The sequence below is a fragment of the Lepeophtheirus salmonis genome, chromosome 1, assembly GCF_016086655.4.
Source record: "Lepeophtheirus salmonis chromosome 1, UVic_Lsal_1.4, whole genome shotgun sequence".
Classification (NCBI taxonomy): Eukaryota; Metazoa; Arthropoda; class Copepoda; order Siphonostomatoida; family Caligidae; genus Lepeophtheirus; species Lepeophtheirus salmonis.
The window spans coordinates 26108753-26127923 of record NC_052131.2 but is presented as its reverse complement, the minus strand read 5'-3'; the positions used below and the strand labels follow the sequence as shown (position 1 = coordinate 26127923).

Genomic DNA, 19171 nt, shown 5'->3' with positions numbered 1-19171 from the left:
GACGACCTTGTCGTAGCCACAGATCGCAAACGACTTGTAAAACTTATCGGCGATCGTACCTTGGACGAGGTGCCAAACATGCAACTTTTCCGCAATAAACAGAGGACAATCCTCTGGAAGTTTGAAATCGTTCATCTACCTGGTAAAACTAACTCAACAGCAGACATCGTATTCTGGAACCCACCCAGAACGTCTCTTGACAAGAAAGAAGTGGAGGAGAACGAACCTTGGTTAGGATGATGGAAAATGGCCCGGAGCTAGAGAAAATTACTTGGGAGGACCTTGTTGAAGCCCCAAACTCGGAAAACATATTGTTCGACCTCAAGGCCACGCTTATAGACAACAAACCTACAAAACAAAAGAGAACTGCCAGAGCACTTCGGGCATTTTGGCCATATATTCCATGCCTGTACGAATTGCAGGGCGTGATAATGTACAATAACAGAACTGTAATCCCGCAAGTTATGAGGAGTGAAGTTCTGTCTACGCTGCACTCCGCGCATCAGGGCACGTCAAGCATGATGGTTCATGCCGCTGCTACGATTTTCTGCCCAATATCACAGTCGACATAAAGAAGACCCGAGAGTCATGCTCCACTGGCAATTCGATTGCCCACCGTCACAAGCTGAAATGCCCCCTACTCAATATGTTATACTGAGCACGCCGTTGGAGTCAATTTTAGCTGATTATTGTAAGGTCAATGGAAATAGATACTTAGTCGTAGCAGACAGGTTGTCTGGCTGGATGGAGGTATATGGGATGCGCAAAGACTGTTATACGGGATGGCAAGGTCTTATCAGATGCCTAAGAAAATGGTTTGCCACGTTTGGCGTACCCTAACAGATAGCCACAGACAACAGTCCTGAATTTGCAGCATCTGAAACCAAAATCTTCCTAGAATGATGGGGAATACAACATAGGACATCATCTTCATATTTCCTACAATCAAACAGCAGAGTTGAAGTGGCAGTAAAGTCGATCAAGAGACTCCTTCAAAATAACACAGGAAGGATGGCATTCTAAATACAGATGCATTTTTGAAGGCAATTATCATTTCTAGGAACTCCTCGGACCCATTCTTTGGAATATCACCGGCACAAATAATCTTTGGCTGCCCACTGAGCGATGTAATGCCAAGAATTGATAAAAAATGTCAACAGTTTTTCAACAAGGACATTCATCAGGGATGGGAGCTTGGGAGGTGAAAGAAAAAGCTATCCGCAGCGGGCTATACTAACGTCAAAGGCACTGGCACAGTGGCTAGAGAATCCGTGTTTTGTGAAAATCTGCGTATCTTGCCGAGCAGTCAGTACAATACATCATATTGAAAATTCTTGTAAGCCCGATTACATGATGGTCTAACCTTGTATTTCTATTAACATTGAATCCAGTCAGACATATAATTGAATATGTAAATAAGGCTAGAATTAAAAGGTAAATTGTTGTGACTTTGAGGGAAATTGTCACCCCTTTGCAATTCAGACTACTAATGAATGGTTAAGAGATCATACAAATGACAGGTATTAATATTGAAGTTTTTAAAGCTCATAGCTTAAGAGGGACTGTTGTAGGTTTAAAAAGAGCTAATGACAGTTCAGTTAAGGAAGTTATTAAACAAGGTTTTTGGGGTGAGGAACCACGAGTTTTTCATAAGTTTTATAATGTTCCTATAAGGAAATAATTAATTTATAATTGATAAAATATTATTTTATTCGTTACAAGACGGTATTAAGATTCGAAGTTTACGACCTATCACAAATTTATATTTAGTAAAGTATATAATAATTATTTTCCTTTATTTCCAACTGGTTTGGAGTAAAACCATTTTGTAGTATTACAAATTTATAGCTACGCCATGACATAAAATAATAGAGATTAACCAAGTCTACTATATTCATGTCATGTTTTATTAAAAGAGTCGCTATACATATGTCAATAATCCCTCCCGCCATCCCTTTTAGTTAGTTGAAGTTAGGGCTATCAGCAGAAAGAAGATGATGTAACACATGTCTTAGAGCATTAAAGTTTAATGCTTTATCGTAGAGGGGTGAGATTCAGGGTGACCAGATTCTTATTATAAAGTTTTGGTGTACTGACAAAATAGCTAGTGGTATAACAGAATTACAAGCGTATAGCTACGTTTTTAATAAAAACTAACATTAATACATTAGACATAGTTAATGACTACTATTTGTCGTCTTATAAATTTGTAATCCGCCCCTTTTCTATTATCCGACTCAGCATGCTAATTGATTGTACAAGTAACTTATGAACCCAAATTGATCCAGAACAAGGATCCTTGCATGAATATGCAACTGATGTATTTAAATAACATGGAAAAGAAAGAAAATGTGTTTTTCATGCAAAGGGTGTGATTTGCACAGTAAATATTTGAAGAAGGAGATAAAAAAATGTGGAACTTGTAAACATTGCAGGAAAAAATATCTTAAAAATCCTGTAAAAGATTTATATGTACGAAATACAGCTGATAACCTGTGGATGTAATTAATTTACAAATTGTGTAAATATGGTTTTTTTTCTTATGGAACGAAATTTTAAATAATTTGTCATTTGAAAATTATTTCTAGGAATTACTTTTTCATTTCGAATTTTCAACAAATAACATTTATCTGCGTTTTTTTGTCTTCATCAAAGTATTCTACGTCATTTGTAACTTTGTTAAAGAACTATTATCATCTTTTTCTTCATCACTTGTGATAGACGATATTACTTGATATGAGGTAGTTTAAAATATTGAAATAGGGCGTAAGTTAGTTCTATTTGCAACTATTAATAGATAGAAAATTAACACTAAATTTTCTTTTAACAGTACATAAGATCTTAATTAACTCATTAACCCATAATGGATTAATTAATTTTAATTTTATTACTTTCAATAGCAAATATGAAAATGAAAATAACATTAAATAATAAAAATCGAAGAAAATTAATATTTATTTTATATTATGAATTATTTATTTACTTAAATCCATTGTGAGGTTAATATTTTAAGGAAATTGAATCAATTCGGGATATGATATTTTAAATGATGGAATTAAACTGTGTAAGACAAATTATAGAATTAATTTTTTCATTGTGATTTTTGTTGGTATGCAACAATACGAAATTTTTAGTACATATTTATCTTATAAAATATTCTATTTAGCTGTTAATAATAATAAACCAAACATTAATTTATTAATATTTTTGCTTAGTTTTAAATTTACATGTAATTTTTTAATAATCCAAGAATGTACCTATAAAGAAATGTGAATAAGTAATGTTTATTGAGTATTTAATCTAAGTCAACATAGTTTTATACCAAAAGGGTGATTAAACTTCAATTATATTATCATACTAAAAAAAATGATGGAAATTAAGATAATTAATTCATAAATATATTTTCTAATAGCTCAAAGGATATAATTCTGTAAATCTAAACCTAACATATTTTACAACCAAACATAAAGATGAATTAAAACTGGATGATAGTTTAACATCACTAATAGTAGATCAGAATATATTCTATTATTATTATAAAGTATAAAACCATTTATTCAAAATATTACCAAAGCATGAATTAAAATATGTTTGGACTTCATAATACATTTTTAAGTAATAATGTGGCTTTAGCAGGTCAGTCAATTTTTATTTTAAAAACTAAACCAATAAAACATGAAGACTACACTACTCATGTAAGATATAGGGTGAAGGGAGAGTACACACCTACAAATTCTCCATTAGGCAGCATTCATACCTGTTTGTTAACTCTATTACTAAATTTAAATATTCAATCACAAGATAACATTAATAAAACTCAGTGAGCTATGTTTATATTTCACTTGTAATACGATTTAAGATTGATATACTTCAAATGATATGATTTAAAAAAGTAAAAATCCTAGGTCATATCCCTTTAATACATATTGGCAGGAATTTCATTATTTTATTGTTAAAAAATTATCTAAAGCTAAAAATAAAAGTAATGTATTATAATCTTGGGAGAAAGGAGGCTCAGACGATGATATCTATGAGATCTTTGCAGTTCGAAGTACGGATTATTTTTAGTCAAAAGCATACGATCCTGGAAGAAACGGTAATAACGAATGCAGAGAAGCAAAAGACATTAGCTATATGAAATATCTCTTAACAACTCGAAAACAAATTTTGGACAAGATAACATATACACTGTATGCAAGGCACATCCATGTTTTATTAATTTAAAACAAAATTGCACAAATTTCATTGACAAATTTGAACCATTTTGGTGAAATTTGAGATTTCTTTCCAGTTCAATTCAACTCAGATCTAACATGAAGACTTGTTTTTATCCCTCACATTTATAATAAAGGCATGTTCATCTGTACCAACTATTATAGCTACATTATTTTTTAGCGGGATATTTTGATAATAATTAACCCTAATTTGCGTACTCTCCAGAGGGTTAATTAAAATATTTATATAATAAAAATTGTAGAATACAGTACAAAGAATAGTAAACTAACATCGACTTAATTTTACGAAAAACAGTCGTATGTTGCTTTCTTGTAATTACCTCAAAATGTGCAGGTCCCTTTTATTTATTTTCTTTTTTAAATCTAAATTTACTAAAATTTTGAATATTTTTTTTAACAATAATTTCACTTATTTTTATGACAAAACTTCAAATCTATTTTTTTTTCTTGTTTTTTGAAAAAGATCTTCATTATTTTATAAGACTTTTTTTTACCAATGAAATATTAGATTTTTCTCAAATGAATTTTGTTAAGTTAACAATTAATGTCCATTTTTTTTTTTTTTTTTTGTTAATTGACTTTTTTTTTAATAAAATTTCAATTATTTTTCTTACATTTTGGCACCTTATAAAATAAGCAATGCTGGAGCTACCATACCCATCCCTCTTCTATTGGGGATAATCTGATCATTGGTAACTAATTAAACAGCGGCATAAGAGAGTGTGAGCAAGTAGTCCCAAACTATTAAGCATTTAGTATTTAAATTGTTAATTACTTATATCAATGAATGCTCATGAATAATCGTGCATATGGCAGGACTTTAAATTACTGTACTGTATATGCATGAGGGACAATATGGCAGAGTACGGCAAATATATACATTTTTGTACTTAATGTAGAAAAAGTAAGACGAAAATTGACATTTAATACAAAAAAAAAGAAAGATCTGAATTATTCCCTTAAAGAATCTATTAAAGAATTTTGTAAACCTGTTGTCTAGGGCCGGTAATGTTTACACACATGAGTCGCTCACTACAATTGAGACAATATTCACATTCCTACATGATTCTCCTTCCATGTGAAAGTTAAGCCAGACCACCATTTAAATGTGTTGATCCAATACTACTTAATAACAGTCGCGGCATATATATCATTTTAGCATAATATTGCAATTTGCATTATACAAACCACGTAAGCATAATTAATAATTACAAGTTTGAACTTGTCCAATAATTGTTACAAGTTTGAACTTGTCCAATAATTGTTACAAGTTTGAACTTGTCCAATTTTCTCCTTTTGTCTATTAGCGCCAAGATAGAAAGAGTTCTAATTTGGCACGATATTATTGCACACCATTCACTTTGAATATATATAATCCCTTTTTCTCAGTGAGTGCTAGTTTGTTGCTATTGTAAGGAAGAAGTCTATTTTGCTTTTTTGTATGCAATAAAATAGTAATATTCTCATCAGTCATCACAAACATTGTTATATTTATTTATGTTGCGTCTTGACGAGGGAGAGACGCAAGCTTATTTATAATAGGAAAGATCCAGGATGACCGAGAGAAATGAGGAGAAGAATTCACGTGGAGGAATGATACTACACTGATTATATGCTCATGTGTATTCTAACTATACTCTGATATATTTACAAGAGACGATACTATTTATAACACGTAAAACACAGTACTTATATAAGAAGATAAAAACCAGAAAGGACATATTAAATACATAACTATAGTTGATAATATTGTAGAGAAAAACGCGTGCGAGGAGGAGGGGGGGAAAAAGACATACGGCATCATTGTTTAAAATACTGATGTGATTATCATCTGCCTGCTTTATTATGATTTTTGAGAGTATAACTAATGTATTTATTAGCAAAATGTTTAATGAAGATATACTACGTATAATTGACTTCGACGTTTTTATCCGTTACAGTAGATTTGAAAACGTCACACTCCATGAAATTGTAATTCATTATTAACCTTATTCTCAGAATAATAGCTAATGAAACGACAAAGTAGAGTATTTGAAATATATTTGAAGCTCAAAGTTTAAAAAAGAAGGCTTAAATTAAATATAATCTACATACTAAAAAATAAACCATCATATTTATGTTAAATATACAAAATTAAACAATTGGAATCATATAACTAATAATAACAATAAATTATAAATACAGAATATTGAAATAATAGATTGATCCAAATAATATTTTCTTGTTCTGACATCGGAATTCAGTTAAATATGTCATAACTTTAGGTTGCAATACACAAGCGAGACGTGGAGTTTAATCAAAAAATAATCACCCCTCTTCTTCATGTGGAAGTTGCTATATACAATTGCGCACAGGATAGATATATCTCTACCGATGAGATCTAACTAATTATTAATAATAAAGTAAATGTCAAAATCATAAAATTAGACAATAAATATACTAATAAAAATTTTTTTTGTAAATAAATTCATCGTAAAGATTTAGAGCAAAAGCTAATTATGTAGTAATGTCTGGCGATATTACTCCCTATTAAGAGCATCAAAAAAGATTTTTCCCCGTTACTTAGGTATGCTTATATAACAACATACTATTATCATGATGGATATACACAATTGTTAATTATAATGCAACACCTAATGTAACTACCCTCGTTGCTGTGACCATTTAAACAGTTGTTTTTGCCTTTTATGAGTTTTCTGAACACCATTTCTTGGAGCTCATCAACCATAGCTAAGCCTTTAGTGATAAAAAAGTAATATTTATTGACTATGTAATATTGGAAAACCTAATTATCATACCCAAGTCTTAAAGCGAAGTAAGTAGTCTCAGACAAACTAGTTGCAAACCATCCAAAGCTACTACCCCCGTTGTTGTGACCATTTAAGCAGTTGTTTTTGCCCTTTACTGAGTTGTGTATCATAATTCATCATATGTTTAGCTAAAATAGAATCATATTTTATGGTTAGATTTAAAAAAATTGAATACTTACTGTGAGATAGTACAAAAATTCAGAGTTCCATTTCGATATTCGTAAATACTTTTTACTGATAACTTGATCATCATTTGGTGTGGATGACTTAAAACATTTTTATATGTATTTCTATATATGACATCAGTACCAACATCCTCCATTAATTTAATGATGGTTCCTCGGGAAGGGATATGTTTACCCTTGTATTTCCCCATAAATTTTTTGAACGTAGATGATTACCAATGGATAAGGTTATATTACATGCAATAAGCATCGTTGTGAGATCAAAGTTAAAGTCTGACTTGATGTATTCATCGTCAAATTGATTTTATAGATGAATATCCATACTCTTGTTATGAGATGAGGATAATGATGGCGTGTAATTCTAGACAGGGGACTAAAGGCACATTTATATCGACAAATCCGACAAACCATCTGTTTCTCATCCGGTAAGTATTTTCCAAATTCCTGGGCCTCCATTTTCATAAATCCAGACAGAAGGCGACGTCATTTTGGGGATTTTATTCAGTTCTCTATCGACTATCACCATCTCATATTATATTAATATTGAATAATAAAGGCGGGAATGATAACGTTCATGATTGATAGAAGAAGATGTATATTATTTAATCAATGATGAATAAGTAATTCTTCTTTTCTCCTCGCACGCTTTTGTATTCTTACCAAAATTATCACCCTTAATTATGACTTCATTAAACATTTTGCTAATAAATACATTCGTTATACCCTCAAAAATCATAATAAAGCAGGCAGATGATAATCACATCAGTATTCTAAACAATGATACCATATGTCTTTTTTTTCCCCTCCTCCTTGCACGCGTTTTTCTCTACAATATTATCAACTATAGTCATAATATATGAGACCGAAAAAAATTGGCCCATAATATGAGACCGAATCAAAATCGGTCTACAAAGTGAGACCGAAGCGAAAAATTAAAATAATCGTTGCTGGACCGTGTCTCAACACTATTTACAACATACTGTCATATGACCATAAAAAACGTTGTCTATCGACAAATTAGAAAAAATTGTAGTCGAAAGAGGTGTATAACCCCCTCATAATCCCCCCACGCGTATTCACAGTCCTGGATTACATTCCGAGACAGTTGAAAAATGAGATTTTGAACAGAGAAGTTAATCTCTGTTATTTCCTGCATTTACATAGACTCTTAAAGATGACGAAGTTCTGAACTAGTAATTAATCAAGAGGCTGACTGGTATTTTTTCCGGTAATATGTTCGCTCCCTACATTTTTTCTGGTGGTAATTTTTCGTAGAGGAGTTTTTGTCGCATGACATCTTCGCCGCCTTTTTATGTTTTTCTATTATCGGTTCGAACTTTACTATTATGTATACCTAGGAAAGAAGAAAAAAAGGAACAATCATAAAGAAGTAATAGTCTGTAATCTTGTACTATTTATATTGCATATTATAAGGAGTAAGGAATCACGGATCTGGGGTACTGAGTCTATTTCGAAAGGACTCATTGACTTTTGGCACGTTAATGAATCATATTCGTGGCCTTAGTCGAGGATTGAAGAAATGGAAAAAACACTCATCGATAGAAAGAAAGGAATATTTATTGATGAATCATTATTCATAGCTCCTGTCCGAAGATGGTGGATAACCTCTTATTTCTTTAACGTATCGACTTTTACTATCAACGAGATCAAATAGCACACGAAGGTGCATATCTTTTCTTGGATTCATCTCACTTGGTCTTATTCTGGTCCAGGGAGTACCTTATACAGAGAGAGTGCACGTCTTTTACATATGTTGACTTAAACAATCATCCTAAGTTTATCTACATGGCAAAGAAAACTGCTTGATTTGATAAAAGATTATAGGTATTCATCTTATTAATTATTTGACTAAACGACTTTTTATTTGGGAATCTATCTCATGTATTCATGAACAACGTTCGTTTGCCGAGAGGAATCCATATATTCGTCTCCTCGCCTCTTCATTTGTTAATGACTCTTAAACAAGGTTCGACTGGCTCTCATCATCATTTAATATTTTAGATGATGATCGGAAAGAAGTTCAACCCTCGGAGTATGCTTTTTAGTGACCAAGGACGGACTCACGAAGATATGGTAGAGCTCATATCGTTTTGTATTGTGATCTTTCAAGTCTCACATGAATAAATATAATATAGACTTAAATCAATTCATGAATTAGTTCTTGACCTTAGAGTGATACTGATGGATGATGAACTAAAGGGATGTTCGATAAAGTATCTACTAAATAATAATTGTTTCCTCCATTTAAAGATTTGTGTAAGAATTATGTAATTAGTATTATTCAAAAAATATTGCATTTTATAATTTTACAGAGCTATTCAATTTGAGAATAATAATCACGTTAAATACAAAAAAAGTTGTAGTTATTATGTGTATTTCAGAATACTAAATACTTCAATTATTATTATATATTTTTATTTTACCGTATTATTTTATATCCTCTATTACTTTTTACCAAGTAAACCATTTCTCACTTCACACACTGAGTAACAATGATATCATATGATGGATAAGAATGGGATATCCATATTACACGTAAATGAATCATCGTAGTGGGCTTAGTTGAGGCTTGAAGTAATGGAGGAAGCTCTATCGATAGAAAGAAAGGAATATTTATTGATGAATCATAGCTCCTTCCGAAGACGGTGGGTAGCCTCATATTTCTCTATCATATCTACTGTTCTTATTAATATTAGTTATTTTGATATTACTACAGATTCTTTTATTCCTTGTAGACTCCGCCTTGACTTCCTTCTCAAGCTGAAAATCACCAAAAAATCATATCAGGACAAGCTACTTTAAAATATCTCTATCACAGATGGTCGGTTAAGTCATCATGATGGACTATCTCTTAATCAATGATCTCCTTTGTTTATTTCCCGAATTTAATTTCATTCTTCAGAAGCCTTTTTTCCCCTCTTGGAACTCTGTCTCTCTCGTTCATACTCAATCAAGATGTTTATCTTGTCAACCTTGGTTGGAAAAAACATCAGCCCTGGAGGATACTATGTTTTCATTACTTTTATGTTGTGGAGTACGACTTTTTATCTCTTAATACTTCATTTATTACTTTTTATTTAACGTAATTTTGCATTTTTATGCTATATACTTATAGATCAGTTCTGGAGAAGCCGATAGTTTGTCTATTTATATATATATATATATATACTCAAGTCATTAGTTATAATTCATACAAATTAAATATTTTAGTAAGATGATTTTATATCCTTCATTTACTAGAATAACGATTATATAAATTGTTTTAATTATTAAAGGCAATGCTTCTCACCTATTTTAATTTTTCGATTGGAGTGTAATGTAGTACTTGTCGTTGGAGTCTTTCACGTATGTCTTAGTAAAAAAAATTCTATAGGTGCCATCCCCTCTTTCAATACCCTTTACCACTTTTCTGTCTTTTTTAAACAATTTATTTTTTTCCATAAATTTGAGTGCATGCATGAGATAGAGCTTTGTAGTGCATTGTGAAGCCCTTCAAAGCTTTTTTTTTTCAGATCCTTTCACTTCTCGTTCGTTCATAAACGTCCCATAATCTAATGGGAAAAGTCGGGTGTATTCTAATTAACTTTACTAGAAATACACATAATCTCCCATGAATATTATTTATGCTATCCCTAAAAAATAAGGCATTAAAAAGCTCAATCACAAGCATTAACGTTCCACAAGTAAATGAGCACAATCGAATTAGACTCATCATTCCAGATCCATGATTCCTTACTCCTTCTCCTTATAAATAGTAATGTATAAAGAATACAAGATAACAGATTACTTTTTTATTAATTATTTTCCTTATCTTCTTCTTCTCCCTTAGTTTATCGGATTGAAGTACAATTGTAAAGTTCAAACCGATAATATAAAAAGGCGACGAAGTTGTCATACGACAAAATGTCCTCGAGGAAAAAATGTTAGGGACAAAATTACCTAGAACCAATCAAGAGATTTGGGGTGAGACGAGTATTAGAAAATTTATGAAATGAAGACTCATTATAACACACATGTACGTATTAGTGAGCAATGTTGGATACAACTCGGGAAAAACATTTATCATTTTCTAGTTTATTTTTCAAAATCATGAGTAAGCAAATTATCTAGTTACTTACATAATAAAAAGATGGAATTTCCAAGAGTCCGTCTAGAGGGAAATGATTTCCATTAATTAATTAGATAAATAACCTAACATTATCAACAACAATTATTAATAGAACCTCTAGCCAACAAGATAAGTATGCAAGGGTTTATCATCTTTAGTATTATAAATAACATAATTAATCAAAATAAGAAAACTTTATAATATAATGACTTAATCATTATCCATTAGTAGACAGGAATAGTCATTTTTACGCGCATAAAGACACTCAACGTCATTTATGAGGTAATCAATAATTCCCTTGAGCGAATATTTTCCCAAACTATCAACTATCCAATCTTTCTCCACAATTGCTATTCCAGTTTCATTGTATATCTGATTTGCTTCACCTCTACGAATCCGTTTATTTTCCTCGATATTTTTGTCAGCTACAAGTAAATTCACATTTTCATCCGAATTCGTCATCTCACTCATGTTTCGTACAATCCGTCCTCCCCCCAGTTGAATCAATTTGGCAAGTTTTTCTTCATCAAAATCAGAGTCAAACTCACCAATCAATCCAAACTCAAATTGAGAAAATAGTGGAGGAGTATTTTCATTCCTTTGAAATGAGCGTTGGGGGCCATTAAATCCCGAAAAGTCTTTGACAATATAGGATACGGGATTCTGTAGAGATCCTGAAATGAGGGAATCACTAACCCATTTAGTGGATACTATGAGTTTACCAGACGCTAAAGCAAATAAATATTTGACAGTTCGATTACATCGGAGATCCTCGTCATTCACAGTGCTGAGAATGAGGATATTAATAGATTCATCAAAATCCCCACTAAGAAAAGTGGCTTGACCTTCGTAAATCTCACAAAACTTTCTATAACAGGACGAGTCATAATCTGTTTGTAGAGCACTCACCATGACTTTAGTCCCCGAAGGGAACACGTAGCCTCCATTACCTTCATCAGTATTTACCTTAAGTTTCTTACGAGCTGAGGATGGATATCCAATGGGGGGTCGTTTCTTCTTCTTGGGTAATGTTTCAGGTGTGCTTAGGAATATTTCATCCTCTTCGTCACTTGGTGGTATTTTTTTCTCACTTTCTATCTTTTGATGAAGTAAGGCGGCTTGCTCTTTGAGCTTCATTAATTTTTGTACCATTTCTTGAGTTGATTGACCGTCTTCTATATCGGAAGTGTCATGGTTCTGTGCGCTCTTTTGAGATAAAGATGGTGTCCTATTCTGAGAGTTGCTGTCGATTTTTTTCAAGCTTATTGGCCCAGTTGGCAAATCATCATCCTCATTTTCATCTGGCTTCTCCACTGCCATTTCCACATTGACTGAAGGAATCATTTCCTTAAGGACTTCTCTCTGTGTATAATCATCCTTAGTTTTAGTTTGGTTTGAAGTTTGAGTTAAGGGTTGAGCCCCAATGATTTTTTCTTTGGATAGACGTCTGAAAGACCCATATTTGTCTTTTATGGTTTCTTCTTCATCTCTAAGGCTATTATTACTTTTAAAGGCAGAGTAACTATCATTGATGAGCCGACGATGATAGTGGTGTTTAAAAGATTTTTCAGAGGATCTTCGATGAGAAAAAAGAGGAGTAGATGGATCCTCCTTTGCCAAGGGAGTAGAGGGTGACTTAAAAGTTTTATTTTCATGTTTTCGTGCAAGGATTGAATCAATGGATGGATATTTTGATTCAAGATTAGAAGCTACATGAGGCAAAAGGGACCCTAACTGATTAAAGGCACATACTTTTCGTCTTGGGAGTTTATCTGGAAGTATAGAGCCCCGTTTGAAGAAATTGGCTACTTTTGATCGTGGCTCAGTAATACGTGATGTTAGACCATTAGGATAAAAATTCGTATTTTTCTCTTTCTCTCCTTTGTTAGGAAGTAAGACTGTTTTTGAAAAAGTTTTATCTGTAGGAGTAGAATCATCCTTGGGACTCTGCAAATGAAAACATATAATATAAACTTTTTTTGGAATAGAGACTCATTCCACTTACAGCAATATTCACATCTTCATCCTCGAGAAGAGAGACACTCACGATATTATTCCCATGATCAGAATGTTGCGATTCCATAAAATGATTAATATCCAATTGGTCACTCTTGAGCTGAAAAACATCTTCTGTATTGGATTCAAGGCTGAAAGTCGCTCGACCTCTACGTTTCCTACTCGCCGTCTTTTTCGTTACTCCCAATTTGGGACCCTGAATGAGAAAACCATCTGTTTTAGATGTTGTGACCTTCTTCCCCTCCGATTCCTTAGGGCAATTTAGCCTCTCCACATAGCGAAGTAATTCAGATACTTTCGAGTCCAAAAATGTACCTTTGCGGCGGGAAAAAGTCCCTTCAGAGCAATAAGGACATCGGCTAGAAAATAAGCGGTTTTCTTATTCCATCCAAGGCCTAATCTAATTATTTAAATTTAATATAATTGCAAAACAAAACAAAAAGGATTTCCCTCGAACAAATATATTGTTAACACCTTGGAACAGATAAGTAAACCTATTTTTATTTGCTCCAATAATTCCTTTAATACACAAGGAGCAAAAAGTATGGCCACAGTCAGTGATAGTCGTCGGATTGATTAAGTGACTATAGCAGATACCACATTGTAAACTGCTCTTGAGTGCATTGAATATTTGAGCCACTTTCTCGGAGTCCACAACATTCATTACGACTCACCTTGCATAATTTTGGTATAAAAAATAAATAACAATATTAAAAAAGCCAGGGAAGAGAAAAAGCGGGAATTATGTGAGAGGTTGAGTGGATAAGAAAGTTTAAACGTAATAATACTAATATTAATGAATAATGATGAAATAATTGCAGTCAGTTCTTGGTGTGGTAACTGGTAAAATACGTACAAATGATGACAGCTAGTTGTGTGAGCACTGAGCAGACAATAAAAAAAGAGGTGGTGTGAATAGATATAAATGTTCCGTGTAAGCTGGTTGATACGTCATTCTTTGTTATTAATTCTTTAGTGGTCCGCCATTCGTACTCGTTCACTTTACGAGCTAGTGCTGTGTGTCCATCTTTGGATAACGACAACGACGACAACAACAATGTTAGTAGACAGTAGTCTGTATAAGTAACTAATAGAAGGCTTATTACTAAATAATGAGTTTTTTTCTTTTACATATTTTTAATGTTTAATATTATCCAATCTCAGCATTTTGTCCTTCTGTTATTTGTCTTTCATTTTGCTGCTGAGATCGAAGAGAGAGAGAGAGAGAACAGAAGGAAAGACAGATATTAAATATATGGATAGTAATTAGTAATACACTAATATTAATATGTTTGCTTATAGTTAATTTGCAAGTTGCAATTCTTAGGCTATATTCTTTGTGTAAATGTTTAATAGGGCCAGGATTTCTGGTTGTCCAAAGTGCCCATAGATTTTTCTCAGCAGCAACATCTTCGCCTGTCTTTGTTTTGAATGAAGACTGAGGTAATTCCCTTCGTAGTAGTCATCATATATAAACTAAACTACCACTGACAGAGACTTCTACTACTGAGGCCCTTTCTCTACTCTGGGAGCCTTTCTTTTCTATTTTTTTTCTTCTTCTTTGTACAAAATTTACGGTTCATTTCTAAAAAATTTAATTCCTCTCTCGCTGTTCTTCTCTACTGTAGTCTATAAGTTACAAATAAGTAACTGCATTATAAATTAATATAACAATTTTTTTTTTTTAGAAATGATGAATATCTAAATAAAGGTGAGCTTCTTTTCTTACAAACAATGTGCTCCTTACTCCACAAAAAGATCCACTTTTATTATCTTTTAAAATTAATATAAGTCCCCTACCTCTTAAATAAACCATCATCCATAGCCTTGAATCCCCTTTCACGCCTCATTCTCCAAACATGACGCACGCAATTAAATCTCCCAAGGCTCCTTATCTCTTTCATGTGTTAGTATAAAGATGATTTAATTGTATTATATCAATACATATTGATATTTTTGATTGATATAAAAAATCATGAAATGGGACGTGACTCAATACGTCATATTATAATTAATCATTTTATATATTTTTCAATTACTTATTTCCTGTAGTTTACACCGTAATATATTCAATAGTCATTTAGTGCTTTGTAACTACACTAATCTTCTTCATGTTGTTATATTTACTTAGATGTTAAAATTGCCTCTCGTGTCTTTTTGAATGAATCACTATATTATTACTACAATGGATCCATTTTTGTAAGAAGTATGGGTAGAGGAAAATAATGGAACTCTTGAGTCAAAGAGAGAATGATTTGTTTGTCATAGAGCCATCGGATATTAGCAATTATAAGAATCATCATTTTTTCTTTAAAATGAGTGAGAAACTTCTCTCTACGGGATGTCAATTAAATTGCTCAGGTCGAGGGGAATGTTTGAATGGGACTTGCTACTGTCAGGTAAGGCGATTATCATTCATAATTTATTATATTCTCTATTCTTCTCATTTTTGCATCTATAGATTCGTTTTGAAGGATCAGAATGCAAGACCATCAACTTTTACTATCATGTGGTCTTTGCCTCTATTTTTTTCCTTCTAGCATTGACATCCGTTATTCAACTCGTCATGTGCATTCATGCTGGTAAGCATTCACTTAGATAACCTATTATTATAGTCCAAGGACAGCTCTATATTTTATTTCACTTTTGTTACATAGAGTTTCTTCGTATGAAGAAAAACCCCTCCATACTCAGAGCATGTCGAATTACTACGCAAAAGTGTATTTACTTCTTGGTATTTTTAGCCTCTATTCTCCGAGGTGCATATTTTGCAGCTCCCACTATAGGTTCGGAGTGGTCTACAAGTCTAATGAGTGCCTATTATCCAGTTGTTCTCACTGGAAGCTCTCTCATTGTCTGTTTTTGGGCCGAGGTATTTCATCTCCCTGAAATACGATGGGAAAGGCCTCGCTTCCTCTCCAAGTCCTACTTGGGATTCATTACATTTAATATCATTAATTACACTCTTCTCCTGGCTGAGCTAATCTTAATACAAGTTCAAGAAGAAAAAGAATTTTATACTCACGTATTCAATGGATGTTTTGCAGTTCTCATGTTTATATGTGTTGTATTCTTCCTTGTGTATGGAGTCGAAGTTTTTGTCAAGGTAAGCATTCTATTTACTTTTAGTATGGGAAAAGGATAGGGATCTTATTATTGTGGGAAATCATTTATGTGGTGCTTTTTGTCCATGTCTTGCTATAATACATATAAGGGATCTCTCTATTTTTTAAGGTTCGTGGAGGCTTTACAGTGTCTCAAGTCCCATCTGTTATAAATAATTCATCTAGAATTGTGAGTCCAGCTACAGATGAAATGATTCTTGGGGAGTCAGTTTGTCTTAAAAATATGGACAGAAGTGAATTAGAAACGTCGGAAACGTTGCTCACGGAGGCTAATGTATGATATTTTAAATTACTCTTATTAAATATTGTCTTTAGCATGGATGTCCTCTGTTGTAATGTTATTAATATGTATACAAATTTTGAATGAGTCTAATTTGGATTTAAACGAAGATATAATTAATAATTATATATTTATTTCTTCATTTCAGCTCAATTATAGTTCATTTAATAACACTTCTACTTCAAATAATAATAATAACAACAAAAATACCAAAGAAATTAAAAATACACACGATCTTCATTATGGTCAATTGGTCAATACTAGTCAGTTACATCAATCTCGTTTAGGTTTATTATCCCAAGCTGTCATGATGATGGTCACAGTGGGATTTCTCTTTGCTGAAACCATGGGGGAATTTTGGAAGTCCAAGTAATTATTTTGAATGATGATAGGATTGTCATTAAATTATATTAATCTCATTTTGACTTTTAGAGTTGATTTAAGTCGACTCAACACACACGATGTTATTTTTCGGATCTTTGAAGTGGGTGTTGCTGTTTGGTTTCCATGTGTACTCTGGAACTGCATTAGACCCGAACAGTTGTGGTGTCTTAATCCTAAAAAAATACTTGAGCGGCTTCCCCCAAGTATTAGGGATGTCAGAGGAGCAGGAAACTTGAAGGAGCAACAGTCTCATGCCGATAATTCTGATGATGGTAATAAGATTTTACTTTAATACTATTTGAATATATATTATCCAGAAATATGATGATATTATATTACAGATGATGATAAAGGTCCAGAGTGTTGGATATGCTATGACGATGACCGAACAGATGCTGGTCCTTTCATCAATCCTTGCAATTGTAGAGGAGATGTTGGTGCAGTACATCACGATTGCTTAAGGAGATGGTTAGTTGAGGTGAGTTTCTGTTTCTTTTATACTTTTTTACTTATAATAATCATTTATTTTGATTGATATGAATAGAGTGCGGACAATCCTGATGCCTTGAAATGTAAGGTTTGCTCTGCCGAATACATGGTTGAAAAAGGCTCGACATTTTCACTCAAACAGGGATTTACACCCTTACAATGGGTTCAAACTGTGTCCCTTGTTTCAGCAATGTGTATTGCTTCTGGAGGAGGATGGGCTATTTGCTATTTTTACCCACAATCCACAGTTAAACTTTTAATCGTGGGTGCAAATTTAGTATTACAATGTGTTTTCTTAAGGTGAGTAAGTCCATGCAGAGTAGTATACGGTTCTTTTATTTAAATGCATTTTCTCCTCCCAGGTTTTTGGGACTGAATACGGTGAGTGCCTATCAAAGAGCAAAAGTATCTGCAATGAAAATAGTAAACGCTCGAATTCGTGGAGGACGTGAGTCCTCATCCATCCCATCACCCAGAACTTGAATATTTATTGGACGAATGATATATGTCCCCATAGTAGAGAACGGGAACATTAATGATAAAAGTAATAGCATAATCTTTCAACATAGCCCATATATATTCATATCTATCCATTTAAACATTAAGCAATGCAATATACAATTGCTTTATTCCGTCATCAATTGATTTTGAAATTGTTTTCATGCCAAATAGACTTCCTAAACACAATTGACTTTCAATTCAAATAGCATAGTATAATCCTTTTTATTATCAATTTGTAAAGCATTCATGTTTACTATACAACCTATGTATCTATACATAGGTATATATATAGCAAAGGGAATAATAAAGAGGTCACTCATGAATCATGATGTATGCAAACTATTTGTTGTCAACATAATTATGGGATATTATAAGATGATTGCTGCCCTTCGCCAGGGCAGAAAAACAGAATCCCCCATCTTTTTGCTTTTCAAAAGTGGCTATATTATTATCATTAATGGTAAAGTAAATTACCCTGTCCCTTAGCACCTTCAACAGTCATTATTATTAGCTATGTGAACCCATTTAGAATGTTATACTAATTGACCAATCGGACTAGCTAGTTAATTTTATTATTAATATTATGCTTCTTTTTTTTTTTCGTTTTTTGAGAAAGCTTATATTTTGTTACATTTTATATCTATATAATTACATGTTGACTATTAATTTAACTATATAATTATTTGTCATGATTATGGGTTAGTCTATTCAAATATCATAACGTAATAAATCCTTTATGTAATGAATGTTAGTGCATTACATATTATTATTATCGAAATGAAATTGTTTATGTCTGGTTAATTAATAAAGTATTTTCAAATTTGAGTAAATATTTATGATATTCTTTTATAATTATATATTCATAATAATTAAATAAAATAAATGTATATGTTATGTGTATTTTCAAATGCTTCGAGTCCAGTACAAAGTTCATGAGGGTAATAAGCAACAGAACACATGATAGATAGTTTATTATCTTCCTCATCATCTCATCTGTAACTTAGTACTACTACTACT

The 19171-nt window shown here is 32.4% G+C and overlaps 2 protein-coding genes and 2 long non-coding RNA genes across 20 annotated transcripts; 2 read left to right on the top strand and 2 right to left on the bottom strand.

The window, feature by feature from the left end:
- Window positions 1-6709: 6709 nt before the first annotated feature.
- On the bottom strand, window positions 6710-7243 carry LOC139907608 (uncharacterized). The gene is made up of 3 exons (XR_011784323.1): window positions 7225-7243; window positions 7034-7173; window positions 6710-6971 (listed from the first exon to the last, which is right to left on the bottom strand). It is a non-coding gene; the product is annotated as an uncharacterized lncRNA (long non-coding RNA).
- Window positions 7244-8575: 1332 nt separating this feature from the next.
- LOC121121258 (uncharacterized) lies at window positions 8576-10547 on the top strand. Its single transcript, XR_005865370.2, has 3 exons — window positions 8576-9507; window positions 9711-9896; window positions 9968-10547. It is a non-coding gene; the product is annotated as an uncharacterized lncRNA (long non-coding RNA).
- A 762-nt stretch (window positions 10548-11309) lies between these two features.
- Window positions 11310-14039, bottom strand: LOC121121201 (uncharacterized). 2 transcript variants are annotated; one of them, XM_071890080.1, is made up of 4 exons: window positions 13870-14039; window positions 13365-13734; window positions 12082-13306; window positions 11310-12033 (listed from the first exon to the last, which is right to left on the bottom strand). In XM_071890080.1, the coding sequence occupies exons 1-4, from the start codon at window positions 14037-14039 to the stop codon at window positions 11570-11572; spliced, it is 2229 nt and encodes a 742-aa protein (XP_071746181.1). In that variant the 3' UTR covers window positions 11310-11569. The 2 variants fall into 2 exon arrangements, with proteins under 2 accessions (XP_071746181.1, XP_040572014.1); XM_040716080.2 differs by having other exon boundaries at window positions 11310-13306.
- Window positions 14040-14194: 155 nt separating this feature from the next.
- On the top strand, window positions 14195-18984 carry LOC121121220 (uncharacterized). 16 transcript variants are annotated; one of them, XM_071890096.1, is made up of 12 exons: window positions 14195-14434; window positions 14732-14818; window positions 15064-15086; window positions 15507-15774; window positions 15837-15957; window positions 16033-16481; window positions 16610-16774; window positions 16929-17149; window positions 17213-17436; window positions 17506-17642; window positions 17709-17953; window positions 18016-18984. In XM_071890096.1, exons 4-12 carry the CDS (start codon window positions 15601-15603, stop codon window positions 18134-18136), a joined length of 1857 nt encoding a protein of 618 aa, XP_071746197.1. In that variant the 5' UTR covers window positions 14195-14434; window positions 14732-14818; window positions 15064-15086; window positions 15507-15600; the 3' UTR covers window positions 18137-18984. The 16 variants fall into 16 exon arrangements, 13 of the variants coding, with proteins under 13 accessions (XP_071746197.1, XP_071746223.1, XP_040572038.1 ...); XR_011781207.1 differs by lacking the exon at window positions 15064-15086 and having other exon boundaries at window positions 14350-14434; window positions 18016-18197; window positions 18641-18984; XR_011781206.1 differs by lacking the exon at window positions 14195-14434 and having other exon boundaries at window positions 14438-14818; window positions 18016-18197; window positions 18641-18984.
- The last annotated feature ends 187 nt before the right edge of the window (window positions 18985-19171 follow it).